The 15,668-nt window shown below is 39.6% G+C and overlaps 1 protein-coding gene across 4 annotated transcripts in view; it reads right to left on the reverse strand.

Annotated features, from left to right (window-relative positions):
• Window positions 1-15,668, reverse strand: part of EPHA5 (EPH receptor A5) — a 186,508-nt gene that overhangs the window by 34,309 nt on the left and 136,531 nt on the right. For 2 of the 4 annotated variants that reach the window (XM_062492940.1, XM_062492936.1), the window contains exons 5-7: window positions 11,226-11,350; window positions 8,296-8,455; window positions 4,210-4,312 (exon numbers count right to left, since the gene is read on the reverse strand). In XM_062492940.1, the coding sequence (XP_062348924.1) occupies window positions 4,210-4,312; window positions 8,296-8,455; window positions 11,226-11,350 (388 nt within the window). Of the gene's footprint in view, window positions 1-4,209; window positions 4,316-8,295; window positions 8,456-11,225; window positions 11,351-15,668 lie in introns of all 4 variants that reach the window. The other 2 variants (XM_062492939.1, XM_062492938.1) reach the window with 1 other exon arrangement.

Raw genomic sequence — 15,668 nt, forward strand, 5'->3', positions numbered from 1 at the left:
GGGGCAGTTTTTGTTGCTTCAATTTTTTTTTTTCCTAAGTTCTATGAAAAGCTCCCTCTGGTTCTTTGGAAGATTGCTAGAGATGGAAAGGTCATCCATAATGGGTAGTTGGCTATAAATGCAGATGCACAGTTGACTTGGCTGTTTTGAACAGCTTTTGCAAACATACAGAGCATTGACCTAATATCTTCCTCACTTTACTCTGTAAAAGCTCATGCTTTTGTTTAGTGCTACAAAGTTTGAAAAGCTTGGGGGACTGGAGGAATCAGTCTCTTAACATTCACGCTAAGACCTTGTCTGTTTTGCAAAGAGGGATGGGTTTGAAGGACAAAAGAGGGGTACTGCTCTGGAGCAGTTTGTCTCCTCCCCAGACTGCTGAAAACCTGGCTCCTTACCTTAGTTTGTAGGGAGAAAGAGACTGATGCCACACAACAACTGAGGTGCTTTACTGCTCTGTGTGAGATGGAGTGCAAAGATCTTTGTCACTGGATTGTCCAACACAGACTTTACAATAGTCAATAATGATTTTAGATTAATACATACTTAAATCAGGAACAATAATGGTAACAGACATTAAATTCACGCATTGCTAGGAAAGCAAAATGTATAGCTTAGCTCTATCTGTAAAATGCACTGTGTTTTTGAGAACACATAATCCTAACAAAACAAAGATAATAACAATTGTGTGTTCTTTAATTCAATTCCTGCAGCTGGTTTAATAACAGATTTTCAATCCACTTCTCTTTTTTATGCTGATACAACTACACTCTGGTTTAGTGAAGCTCTTTGATTTGTAATCCTGATTGTTATATTATTAATATACCCTTGATACAAGAAGCAGGATAACTTAAAAAAATGACCAGCTATTTGGCTTGGCATTCATGACCTTGGTCAGAGGATGTATTAGGTACAGGAAGTTTTCTGGAGCATCTGCAAGGAAATCAGCTCTGAAATGCCTCTCAGTTGTTTAGGGCAAAGCACATAGTTTCATATTCCCAGGAATCTCCAGCTTCAGATGCAAAGGGCATTTCCACAGATGGACACTGACATGTGGAAATGCCACCACAACTACTGTTCAACTGACCTTTGGTTTAGGGCCAGCTGCCAATGGGAAATGCCAAGCTGTTACTTATATTAATTCAAAAAAGTGAGAAAACTGCAGAGACTTGAAAGCAAAAAAAGGGAAGAAGTGTGGTCCTGCCTTTGGGAACCTAGCAAAAAATAAAAAAACCTGCACACTCCAGCAAACTCCTCAGCCTACGACTGGAAACTCCTTTCAGAACTACCAAGAGCAGGAGGACATTCATTTTGCACTGCAGAACTGCTCTCAAGCCTCTGCTTGATGCAGCCTGGGACTTGGGAGAATAGGTGCAAAGACATGCTATACAGCATCCTGGGGAGGAATACCTTGAGGTGTCCAGAGCCTCTCAGGGACCTGGGAGCACCCTGGGAGCTGTCATACATCAACAGACAAGACAGAGCCTGGGCTTTGCATAGTTTGGTGTGGCAAGCAGTAGTGATTCCAGCTGGAGTTCAATATAGCTGTTTTCCTAACAGCAGATACAGGAAAGAATTACAAAAGAAAATGCAACCCCCCTGGAACTAGGCACTGGAACAACATAATCACTCTAGAGGCTTAATAGGAAAGCATCTTCCAGAAACAGGTTAATTGCTTCAGAAAGGGATTATTCCATGACTTGGAACATTTATTGTCCTTGCTGTCACAGCGGGAAGAGTTACTCCACAAATTGTCTTGAATCCTTATCAAAGGCAAAGCAGCATGAGTAACAAATCTCCCTGGTATCTCTGCTTTCTTCCAAACCAGAGCAATTTCTTTGTTTTGCTTTGTTTAATTTCAAATTGTCTGTCATCTCTCTGGATTTTTGGGGTTTATTCTGCTGTTCTTATGAGTCACTTGATGTACTAGATGGGCTTTAAAATTAATGGGAACTCAAATTGGTGGAGAAGCCCTGTGGTTTTGAAGGCAATTTGCTAATAATGGACCAAACCTTGATGTGGGAGGTTTCTCCAGCAGCTCCAAATGAGGGACTATGGTCTTTTCAGTTAGGGGATGGGTTGAAAACATAAAAATGGAGGAAGAGCTCAGCTCCCTGTGCCTGTTTTTCCAAGACATCCAGCATGGCACCATGGAGAAGGACCCAGAAACCTGCAGCTGCCCTGGGGGACACACAGGATGGTGCGAGTACAAGGTAGGAGGATTAAGGTAGCAGCAGAGGCAACAATAAAACTCTAGCCAAAGGTGACAAGGGCTTTTTTTATGAATATGCCAAGAGATAAAGAGCTAAGAGGAAGCACATCCTGGAAAGCACATTAGGTAAGAGGACAGAAAGACATGACTAATGAGAACTGCTGACAAATGGCTCAGGATTTGCAACTGCTTGCTGAGACTTGAGAGTGTAGCAGTGAAAAGGAAACTTGCAAGGGTACATCCTCCTCAGAGGAGTAATGAGCCTTTGCCAGCGACTGTAGAAAAAGCAGGAGCTACTGGTTGTGATTCCCTACGGTCAGAGAGGGATATATATTCCTCCACCTGTCATTCACACCCCTGACTCTTCCTTGCAGAGGTGCCAGTTTACATCTATAGCATCTCTACATTCACACATCCATGCTCCTGCTTGCACCAATACAAGCACACATCCAGGCTGGGGGAAGCCAAGGTTCATATCCACCTGCTCTGATGGAAGAAGAATTTTATCATAACCTCTAGCCTTTAAGGAGAGGCTTGAATCCTGTCTAGAGTGTTCAGAGCCAAGTCTTTAGACTACAGTTTTCCTGTAGGCCCTGGTGTGAATTGTCTGTAACCTTCCCCCCCCCCCCCATTCCTCTCTCCTGCTGCATGCTTCTCATGGAGACAGGAGCATTTACTCTTCCATTTTTAAGCCAAACAAGTCACTCAAAGCGGACAACAGGAGCTCGAACAGCTGAACTGGAAGAGACTGTCAGTCTCTGACCTTGACTGGAGATGAGTCTGGCAGCACACTTACCTTTCAAGACAGGAAATAACTTTGTCTGTGTCCTTCCACGGACGCCTTATGCCTAGGGACAGAGTTGCTCAGCCTGGCAGGATTTCGCTGCTCTGCATTTGCAGACTGATACCTTACCTCCTCTGGGAAATAAAGACCCTCAACCAACAAATTCAGTGCAGTTCCTCTGTGTCTGTAACATGTTTTAATGCTTACAATATCCTGTAATTTACAGCCGCCTTGCTAGACCTGAGCTTAGGACAGACCTGTATCATAAAAACAACTATAGGCTGATGGGTAACTTAGAAGCATAAAAGTTTATTTTGCACTGAAAACAAATTCAGCCTTATCAGTAGATGTACTTCATATTGCTTTGTGGAGTACTTCACATTGCTTGGTGTACTTCACATATGCATAAAGGATGTTGCAATGTTTGACTACTGCCACTAAAAAAGGTACTAATATACACATAGAATAGGAAAAATGTGCCTTCAATGCTGGCTGCCAAGCAAGTTTAATGTTCCAGTACAAACTTATCCCGATACAAGCCAGATTTGGACCCAGTACTACAATCTCTTGTACATCAAAAAATTCCATCAACTTCCATTAGAGTTGTCAAACATGGTATTGCCCAGGCTTTCATCACTTGCCTATGTTTAAGCACATGAGAAGTCAATGGGATGGTTTGAAGCAGAGTGTCTCCTTCTGTGGGGGAAGCTCTCTGTATGGTTTAGTAACACTTGGAAAACACATTAGTACCTCTACACATGAGAAATGAAATCCAGATCTGACCAAAATGTGGGACATTTAGCCATTTCAGTGAGTTTATTCTTATTTTCTATGAAGCGTTTTCCTGAAGTCAAGTTTTCTCCATGAGCAAAGTCCATTGCAAGCTCTGAGTGCAAACATATGGGGGTGAAGATATTTTACCTCTAATAACATGTTCTGCTTATTTTTAAAGGAATGTGAAAAGACTTCTCTGAGAATCAAGTCAAATAATCGGGGTTAGCCTATAGACTGATGAAAATGAACTACATCTGTGAGTGCCTTTGTCATTTCTGCTTGTCCAAACAGATCAATCAGCCCACCCTCATGCTGTTTTACAGTGCTACCACTTGACAGCTTTGTTCACATGCTGCTTTTGCCTAGATCACACTAATCAGCTGGTCAGATAAAAGTTATTAAAAAAGTTGAAGAAGTATAAATATACAGCTGCTTTTCTTACCGTCCGCTGAGAAGGAAACCGATAACAACAGCCAGCAGAATGACTCCCACTGTTACAGATACAACAATTATAGGAATCTGACTCTCGTCACTGGATGCAGCTACTGCTGAGATGAGAAACACAAAATGGAGATTAGGGTTAAAATAACAGTCAGCACCCACATAAGTCTTTCTAGTAAAGCTGCCAGCAAGGTTTCAAATCTTATCGGTTCGCTTCTTCTTTTATGGTTTGTGTTTTCCCCCTTTTTCTCTCTGTTTCTAGTTTGGAATGGATATGATGGAAAGGAAACAAAAGCACATGCAACACTAAGCCAAAAAGCCCAACAAGATTGCATCTCATTGCTGAATTCAGAAACCAAAGTGTTGCAGAATGCAGCCTTTGAGTTTGTGATCTCAAGTCTTTCTCCCTGAGTTAGCTGCATTAGAAATCAGAGATAAAAGATGAAAACCCAACAGGCACTCATTTGGATGAAAACCCAACACTCAGAGAGAATATTTATAGAATGTTATTGCTAACAGACACAAGCAAAATCTACAAGACAAAAATAATTACCTGCACTTCAAGAAGCTATAAACAATTATAAACTAACTCCTTGTGGCATCTCTATCACATGGCCATAATGCACCCTCTGTAAAACAGTTGCTAAGACACACACATTGGCCAAAACCTGGGGAAGCAAAACTCTTCAAGTTCGTGCCATGTAAGGGGCTGTCCTGCTGAAGGGCAGATGATAAAGATGCCAGCAGAAAGGTCAGGAGAGCTGATTGAGAACTGAGTTTTGACAAGGGTCAAGTAAGACCAGGTAAGCAAGCTCCTGTAGGCTGTAAAATGGAAATGCTAATACCAATTGTATCTTGTTTATCTGCCCGACACGGTAGGAAAAGGAGCCTATTTTCCCCCAGTGGTTTGTATGTGGGGTTCCCCAAGCAGAAACCAAAGTTTGCCCTCACCTTGCCCCCTTTGCTGCCAGCTTATTTAGCTGCATGTATATAATCACCCTGCGGTACAAATCTCACATCCTCCCTGCAAAATCAGCTCCATGGCACAGGCACCACTGCTCTGTGGGGGAAAACCTCATTATAGCTCTTAACCTTGTGCCAGCCCAGGATGAAGCTTCATCCACCCCAGAGAGCAGCAGGAATTGATTGCATACTGAAGAAGCCTTTAACTAAATGACTGAACTAAAAAAAAGGTCCTTAGCACAGGATTAACATTATGAAGGCTATAATATAACTGAATATAGTCCCATATTAATTGTTAAAGGAAGACAGAAAGGTATGTCATTAAACATTGATGTGCATTGGGCTTCAAGCAGCTCTTCATATGGGAGCTCTCTGGTGTTTAACCACAAGCGGGGTGGACCTGCTACTGCAATGTAAGTGATTTCAGAAGGATTGGTCCTGATACACTAAATATTTAATTTTAACTGCTCCAAACCCCTGCCATCACCCAGAAATTTTATTAGCCTCACAGTTATGGGGGCTCCTTAAGATGGTATTTTACTGCTTTCTTGACAAAATAATTAAAAAGAAAAACATTTAAAGGACAACATTAAGCAGTGATTGGTGTTTTTTTTGCACAGCTCAAGGGATGGGGAAATGAGATAAATTCCTCTGTGATCTATGGCACATGAAAAGCCTGAATTTATAAACCAAGCTGGGACTTGCTGCCTTTCAAAGTCAAGGACACACCCACCCACCCCTGCATTACCCCTTCTCAGCTTGGTGATATGTTCCTACTCCCACCCAGCAGACCAGACAGATTAGCTCACCAATCCAGCCAAAACCCAGCTCTTGGAAAGGTTAGTTTTTGGGGTTAGATGAGCTTGGTGGCATTTGGAAATGATGAAGCAACAAGTGGATATACCCAGCAACACCTTCCACTCAAATAAAAAGAATGCTGAAAATTGAAGCCCTGGCTGCTTCATGGTGCTTTGCAGAATTGCACAAGCAGGGAGAAGTATGGAAAAATTCCCAAAATCTGGGAAAAGAGGGAAGTCCAAAAGAGCTCACAGCTTTCCTCCATTGCATTTCTCAGACTGTTGTAAAAAACCTCCAAATGTATTAAAGATAGAAACTTTGCAAACTGGAAACAAAACCTGTTGTTCAGTCCAAACAACTTTGAGAGTGTTTTTGTTTCAAGGAACAGCCACTAAAAGGTTTTCATCTGTGCCTCAATGAAAATCATTTGCTTTGGCTCTAACAAGAAGTTCAGATCTGGGTACTCAGATGTAGCAATGAGATTTCGATCTGTACTTGTTTTCAAAATCTCTAGGATGTGCAAGAAAGCAGTGGGAGTCTGGTCATGCTCCTGACACTAATATTGACTTTTTATAGGGCTTTGGGGAAAAAATGCTTTTTATAAGGTATTAAATGTCAAACAGAGCTGCTTTTTACAAGATACTGAGGGTTACATTGTATTTAAATCATATTAAGTGTTAAAGTGTCTGGTTAAGTCTGGCCTCAGCCAGAGCTTGAGTCCAACAGACCAACAATTCCCAGTTCCCAAACTGGGAACCATGCAGTAGGTATTCCTCTGACTATGCCAGCAACTCCTTAATATCAGAGAAGTACCTATTCCTCTGCATTTAAAATGTGAAAAAGACTGGGATGTAGGTAAGACTAAATGACCCACAGAATTTCTAGTGTTTAAAAATATTTCCACGTGATGTCCTCCAAAATTCCCAATTAACACAGATACTTACATGATGGGCTTTATGAAAGTGCTATTATTTTTGGACCAAGATCATAGGTAAGAGATCAAATGTACATATATTTCATTTGTTACTCATTAATAGACCAGAAGACTATTACTCAAACAACTCTAAGCTAGAAACTTTCCAACTGAGAAAAATTATACAGAATAATTTTTTGGCATAACATGATTTGGTTGCTACTTACAGGGCACAATTAATGGTTAATACAATAAGAAATACATTAAATAGACTATCCTTACTGCATTAATGCTTCCATTGTGATGCAATTTTCACTGTATTAGCTTAACCACTGTCTCCACAGCTACATTTGCACATGTACAATCACTCCTTGAAAATCTATTATGACTTAAAAGGTAGCATGCACTGAAAAGACAACTCAGTATCTTCTTGTCAAAGATGATGATTTAAAAAAAAAACTGGAGTAACAGTAATCAAAGTATTGATGAATTTACATTTTCAAGGAAAACACAGAAAATAGTCTTCCACAGGAATGATCAGAGTATTTCCACCATAAAACTCCTCTTCCATGCACACAGTATAAAATTAATAAATGCTAGCTGTACAAACTAAAAGGGAGAAGACATATTTTCTGGTGGACAAAACTGTTTTGACACCTCAGCAAAATTCTGTATTTGGGACAAAAAGAATTTCCCCACAGCTGTGCCTAAACACAGAAGAATGAGCAGCTGAGCCCCTGTGTGCCTCAGGAGTTTACCCTGTCACAGAATCTGTTCCAGAATCCAGCCCTGGATAATCAGATTTGTTTAGAAAAAAACATTAAAGAAAATTTAAAAACCCACAAACGTAACAGGCCAAGAAGAAGTCCTGCACCTGCAGTGCACATTTGTTTCCATTTCTTTTTACCAGTCAACCTCCTTTTGAGGCTGTGGCATTGGCAGCCAACAGAAACAATCATTTAACTTGACAGGAACTTTCCCCAAAAAACTCAAAAGACCCTAATGCTGGTTCAACTCTTCCCCTTGCAGAGAGGCACCATTTCAGGGTTTTTTACCTCAGATGTAGATATTTAAGAGAGCTCAGCATCCTCTGCAGACAGCCTTTTTAAAGAGCAGGTCCCATCCCCTCTGTCCCTCCTGAGAGGAAAGACTCCCTTATACCAGGCTCCTGCAAATACAGGATTTTTCTAAGCATGGAATGCCATGAATTTATGAAGCCTGAAGATCTCCTGCCTCACCATGATGAAGCAAAGGACAGATATGTCAAGTTCAGAGTCATGATGTGCCCAGTGTTTCCAAAGTCAAGGGATGAAGTGAATAAAAAGAAGTGCTCTCTGCAAAGGTATCAATCCCCTGACTTGTTTCTGGTAAGCGCTGCAGAGACAAGGGCTGACAGTATTTACAAAGACTTACACAGTGGGCTGGTTTCAAACTCGAATCTTTGGCTGAAGCCCCCGTAGCCGGCAGCTGTCCGGGCTCGGATCTGGAAGACGTACGCTGAGCCTGGTTTCAAACCATCTGCTGTAATCGTTGTCTCTTTGGACTTGATGATGGTGTAGCTCATCTCTTGGTCCTTTTCCCAACACCCCCACAAAAACCACAAAGTTCAAACACACACATAGTGGCTCCCAGAGAAGACCCACTCTTAACAACCCCCAGAGAAACATTACAAAAGGTGACTGAGGTATGTATTTTTAAGGATTTCTTCCTAAAAACCCCCGCTCTGAAGGTTCTTTCTGCAATACAAAATGCGAGATCTGATTTTCTCTTTTATAATCAATGATTCTAGGAGAAATACTACTGGCATTTGCAGTAGAAGCAGCTTTCCACTGCTCAGGGTGCACATGGTCTGGGGTCATCATACAAAGATCAATCCCAAGGCATAGGGAAGATAAAACCAGTTTCATCACCTTAGAAAAGGATTTTGATTTAAACCAAAATGGCTTCCCAATAATGTAAGTAGGCCTAAAATAGACTAATATATTACACACTGTATAACTTTATGCCTGCATTTCTAGAACCATGAATTAGACCTTGGGAAGGGAATGATAAACCAAAACTCCAGGAAAATACCTGATTTTTGCATTGTTCTTCTGAAGCAATGAACTTGAAGAAAAATTGCTGAAATAAATCTTGATCTACATCAGTTTCTAATGTGAAACAGTTCTAGTCCTTTGATTAAAATTTTGTTGAAATCCTAAGTAATTACTCTTAGAATTATTTACTGTAACACATAATCTAGACAAGAGCTCATAAATTAAGGTCTGTAAATGTGGAAACGGTTTTTTTATTCACCACATCTCTCAGATCCAAATTATTATGCATTAAATCAGACTTTTCAGTGGTTCCTTACCAATATTTCTGTATAGCTCTTAGAATCTGAGCTCTTTTTCCCTTTTAATTTAATGGCCAGCTTCCCATAGACAACAATATGCCTGGCTAAGGTGCTGGGAATTTCTTAAATGTAAGATTACAAAATTTCTCAACTGAAGCCTGCTTTAGAGAAATGTGTACAGACACACACACACACACACACACACACATATATATATATATATATATATAAATATATATGTATGTCCTTTTTTCTTTATAAGGAGTGATCCCTCTTACAGGAATGCAATCTGACAAAACTCAGTTTTCCCAAACATTTAATAGAAATAATTCTTGTCCCTTGGAAATGAATGTGAATTTACCCTTATGAAGGGCTGAAAACTGAGAGAATATAAATTATAGTAGCAACAAAGAAAAAGGATTAAGGGCAATATCCCCAGCCTATCTCAACTACAAAAAGCAGCAAGCGAATATTAGGTCACATCTTTGCTTGTATGCCAGCCAATTAACTTTTCAATACACTGGCTTTGGCAAACACTTGGACTCTTGAGTTTTTCTATGGAAAACACTAAGCTTCATTCTCAGCCTGAAGAAAATAAATCAAGACAGCATGAACTTGGACTGGCTGGAGCTACCTCTCCACAAAGGACTCACTCTTGAAGAACTGTTTGATGAAGCTGTTTGACACTAGCCCTGGACTACAAATACAACATTTTAAGCACCCTCTCCTGCCAAACTGTTTGAAAACAAACTAAGGAAAATGAAGAAATACACAATTTTTTTTTCACTTTAATTATTTGCTTTACCTTTTTTGTTTTCTAAAAGCTATTCTTCCCAAGTCATTCCATGGTAAGGATTCAATATACCCCAACAGTCATTCAAACAAGTTAATAAAATAATTAGTAATGGATTATTTCTAGCAACAACACAACATGATTCTTGCTGTGTACTTTAATCTTTAGCACTATTTAAGTAACTCACAAATCTATTTCACAAGCTCCCTCATCTGCAAAATAATGTTGATTTTATTTTGATGGAGAAGATTTATTACATTCTTTCCCCTATTTGCATGGACTGCTTGAGCAGGTCCTTTCCATGGTCAGAGAAAGAAGACAGAAGGAGTAAGGATCCAGTCCTGGTCCAGGTTCAGCAATTTCGCCTGGATCACAGATAGAGCTAATGAATAATCTTCCTTAAAATAGAAACTCAATCCCCCTAAAAAAGTGAATTGCCACTCAATTTTGTTATTTTCCTCCTGTTTTATGTAGAAAGCCTAGATGTTTCTGAGGAATAAAGAACACCTTACAACTCCAGCTAAGGCAAAAAAATTGCTATTCAGTCAAATCCTGAAAACCTGATTTTTGGAAATCTAAGATTTCCAGAGATTTAAGGCAGTATCACTCAAAATACCTTACTTTGATAAAGTGTATTTGTAACCATTTTCATTTAAAAGACAACAATTTTGCAGGAAGAGAACAAGTCACCATTTGAAATGAAGACTAGGAGAGGCAAGTTTTGTGGGGAGACTGCTTCCTTTTAAATTGAGAGAAAGAGCTGGAAAACCCAGGCAAGTTCTTAAGCCAAGATGCCTTTCTTCATATCAGAGCACATACAATTTCTCTCCGCACCCCCCTTCTCTCCTCCTTTCACAGTAGATGGAAAATCAAGTGAGAAATTGAAATACCAAAGGCAAGGTATTGCTTGATGCTTCTGGGAGGAAACAGATGCTCAGTCCCCAGCCCCTTCTATTTTTAACAAATGAGCAGGCTCTATCTTAATGTGGTAAGACTGGAGAAGAATCTGACACACAGATTTAATGCATTTGTTGAAGACAAGTGGCACACTAATGGAAAACAACACCCTCATTTCAAGTCTTCCTAATCATTTACTGCAAAATCAATCTGACATTGATTCTCTCCATTCCCTTCCATGACTCAAATAATAACAACTAAAAGAAGAGAACAATAAAGAGAAGGTACTTGGGAAACTCAGCAATCAGTCCATCAAACCTTTTCAAAATATTTGATTTCATATTCCAGGATGATGCCATTAGGTCGATCTGGCTCCTGCCAGGAAAGAGAGATGCTATTTTTAGTTATCTTCCCTTTCTTCACAGTACTGACTGGAGAAGGTGCTGCAAGACAGGAGAAAAACAACAGGTGAAAACTATTGTTAGTAAGATGGTCTGCTTCAACCAAAGTCAAATGCATCAGCGCATCCTCAAATGCAAGATAATTGTTTGCTACTGCAGATCAGTGAGGTCTGTTTTTACCTCGGTGGTAATTTTCCATTTTTAACAATTGGACTTGCAAAAATTTGCAAGATAACAACCAAGGCAAAGTAATAACATGAACTACTACCACAACTTACATATCAACCCTGTCTTTTCAAGCAATTTTCAAACGCATCAACTCCACAACTTCTCTTGTCAAATGTGTCAGGGGTCTATGTTATCAGAATTGCATATTGATTATGTTTTGCTTTCTTTTGCCTGCTTTCAAATAGGAAGACCTTAGCTTACATGGGCTCCTTAACTATTTTTGTATTTTAAGTAATTTAAGCCTAGGCATCCTTTCAGTCCCCTCCTTCTAGAAGCAAGGAATAATACAACCTTTATAATTCAATTGCTTTCCATAAATATCACTGGGATGTTACAGCTCACATGGTGATGCTAATTCCTTGCAAATGGCAAAAGATTTTAATGGCAATCACAGTTCAGAAGTTTGCAGTGTGCTTGGGGAAGTCACAGCATGAGAGCAGCCACACCAGCTCTGCTCATTATTTTAAGATGCAGCCCTGAAAGGTTATCTGCCCTTTGTAGCACATGTGCATCAGAAATAGGATTGACCCTTTGCATTCAGTCTGATGTCTGCAGAGACTTTTTAAACTTGTGGTTGCTGCCACCCTTGCCAGCTTTCTAGCAGAAGTTGCTATGGGCAATGCAACCCTAACACCACAGGTATTTCGTGCCAGTGATTAGAAAACAACACCAAGTGAAAAGAAAAGGAGATGGGAGAAATTCACAGTCTCCCATTTGCAGGGTCAAGAGCAGCTTTTCCAGAGATAAAAACAGGCCATGCCTGGATGAGTGACTTTAACTCATCCTCCACACAGGCCAGATCCTGCTGGATGACAGGGGACCTGACCAGACCCATGGCAAATACTTTTGTGGCCATATGGGGAATGGAATGCAAATAACCACATATAATCTTCCAAAATGTGTGTAGAACTACAGAAAAAAATTCCATCTATATGCAGGACTAGCTAATTATCTTAATACTATAATAAAAGCCTAACCCATTAAGTAAAATAAGGACAACAAATACATTAATTTTGAAGCCAAAAAGTAAGGGAAGAGCTCCAGACAATTATTCTTGGACTGAAGGCTAGCAGCAACACTTCTCTGTTATAGCAAGTTCCTACATCTGAGTCTTGCTTCCGCTGTAGTTTTTTACACTTCTGTTTACTTTTCCCACTTGGCTCTTGAAGGATCCTGAAAGGTGTTGGCTATTTCCATACCGTTTTCTGCTGGAAAGCTGGCATCAAGATGTACAGACAGTGTTTGCCTTTTAACTGTGCACACACCACTGTGCTCACAACTGCTCCACTGAGTGAGTAAAAGCCACTTTGATTTGAGTGATGATCATATTATTTATGCAGGCACTACATGGTGATCACTAAAAATTTTTCATCTGCAAAAGTCACCTTACCCCTCCCTGCCTGACGTCCTCTACAAGTTTTTGGGCTATGTGAAGGCAAATAACAACCTAAATACAAACTGCTAATCTGGTAAAGGAATTTCTGTCCATCAACCCAGGTGCCTAAATGTGCACTGTGCATATATGAGCACAGCAGTCTGAGTTGTGCATATGAGATATGATCTGTGCTCAGGTGTATGGTCATATATATTAGCTCAGAGAAGACAAAGTGAGTAGTGTGGTCCATTAAAACAGAATGAAGCCCCTTCTGATGCAAGGAAGCTACACAGTTTTTAGGGGCATTAGATAACAAGCCTTGCTGTGTGGTGATAGTACAAAGTAAAAGGAGATTTTACAATCCTCGTTAAATAGATGATACTGATCACTTATCATGAAACACTCAGATGCTACCATGTACAAGGAGGAGCCACCAAAGTACTCAAAAAAAGGCACCCATGCCCTCTGGGACTGATTTTCAATGCCCCCAAATCCCTGCAATGCCTATCCCATGCTTACAGAGCTAGCAGCAGAGGTCTGACAGGATAGAGAACATCAGTGCTGAACATTAAACTACTTTAAACTCCTATTTGCAAAAGTAGACATGAGAAGAGCAGTGAGGGGAGACCTCAGCCATCCCTGGTATTGAATGCTTCTCAGGAAGGTGAAAATGATGCAATTCCCAGTATCAAAATCTCCTGATCAAACAGTGGATTTTTCATTCACTTTATTGAGGTTTCCTGAAGCGTTTATAGGACTGAGGCTTACAAGTGCTTTACAGCCAATAAAACAATATAAGTGCTCCCAAACTCTGCTGCAAAACCTTTCCCTATGAGGTTCAGGGCAGTTTAGCTCTCCTTTACATGCACCTGCACTGTACAACACAAAATTCACCACCAGCCACCCAAACACACCCATTAGACTTCCTACACCCCTAAACCAGAGCATTCCCTTTTTAAAAATGTGTGCAAAAAGCTTGACTAGTGAGCAGCTTCATGAACTTAAATCTTGGGGAGTGCAAATCTCTAAAATGTTCAATCGTGGCTTACAGAATGCTCTGCTCTGCTTGGAAATGGATGGAAGATAATAAAATGAGTAACCCAACTCTTGAAGTAAATTAGAAGAGGAGTAACCATATCCTTTTTTAATCTCCTTCAAAAGAAGTGTTAAAGTGTAACTGTGAGATAAAGGCCAATTAAGTAAATTCAATAAATCCCAGTGGTGTTGGCAAGATATAGCAACTACTGCATCCTCAATGGACAGCGATTATGATGCTCTGAAGTGAAGGAAGGAAGGAAGGAAGGAAGGAAGGAAGGAAGGAAGGAAGGTATAAGTATTTTAGAGTTTTTCTTTGTAAAAAAAAAAAATGTAATCCAATCCAGGCAAATGGACAAAGTCTGCAATCATTCCATCTTAAAAGCCTGCAACTGGATACTGCACTATATGATCTCAGAAAAATTAAAGGATTACTTAAGACTTCCTTTTCAAAGGTCACTGCTTCTGCAAGGGCAGCATCCTCTTAAGAGAAAGAAGTCAAACCACAGAGCCCTTCCATTTGGAGTATAACACGTAAAAAAATTCACTAAGAGTCAAGATACATAAAACTGTAATACCTCATGTTTCTTATGTAAGTAGAGAGAAGTCTTGCTCAAATCCCTGCCTTGACACAACAAAAGGTGGATGTACATTGTGAATTGTTCATGTTCTGCATATATGCATTAATTTCTCAGCCACACAGTCAAGATCAAAGAGGGTTATTGCATCATTTATGTTTATGTTTGCCATTTATGAAAACAGCCATGCATGTGATGAAAGCAAACAGAAGACGTAACAAGGTGTGAAACTGCCAATGTATATTTCTGCTTTCCTGAGACCAAAAATTGATCAGGAAGCAAAGAAAAACACAGAAAACTGATTCTTCCTTTTTTTTTTCTGTTGTTCTCTTTCTAACATTTCTTAAGAAGAGTAACACCAAATAAATAAATTAAAGTTTCTGCTGAAGACACATCATTAGTCACATCTGAATAACTACAAAAATTTATTTAATGATGAACAGACATTTTAGGACATCGTTCCTCTGCAACCTTTGATAATGACACTAGCACTGAATTAGCCATCTAGGCACCAAAGGCCATATTTACTACATACTGTGCTGTGTCCCACTAATAGCTAACATACAATAATGCTTAGTGGAATAAAATGATAATTATATTTTAGGAGAAACTAATGTTACCAGGAGAACAAGCACTGTACCAAGACAAAACAAATCCAGCTTCTACTTTCCATAGTCTATCTAATGCTCTCTCCAGGCCAATTACTTTTGCCTTGGTATTTTTCACTCTGGCAGAAACAACAGCAAATGGCTCCCCACCTCACTCATTCCCAAAGCCATAACCTTCACATGTTATCATATAACTAAACAGTTATATTATAATTAATGAACTTAATAAAACCAGGTATAATTGAAGAAAATAAAACCTGTATTAGACCAGTAACCACAAGACAAGTAACTCTGGTTTCACTACAAAAGCCTGGTATATTCTAATTTTTTACTCAGTTTTTCTCTGATGTTTGATGACTTTAGAGTTTGAAGCAAGATTTGCCTTATTCACCAAGTCACACTAAAGCCATTGCAAAATTGCAGGTGGCTTCAAGCAGTAGGTTAATTAAAATAACATAGATATATTAAATGAAATAGAAACATTGCATAGGGAAGAGAAAAAAATGCTTCCACTGTATTATCTCTTTGCATGTCTA

This window comes from Cinclus cinclus, chromosome 5 (assembly GCF_963662255.1).
Source record: "Cinclus cinclus chromosome 5, bCinCin1.1, whole genome shotgun sequence".
Taxonomy (NCBI): Eukaryota; Metazoa; Chordata; class Aves; order Passeriformes; family Cinclidae; genus Cinclus; species Cinclus cinclus.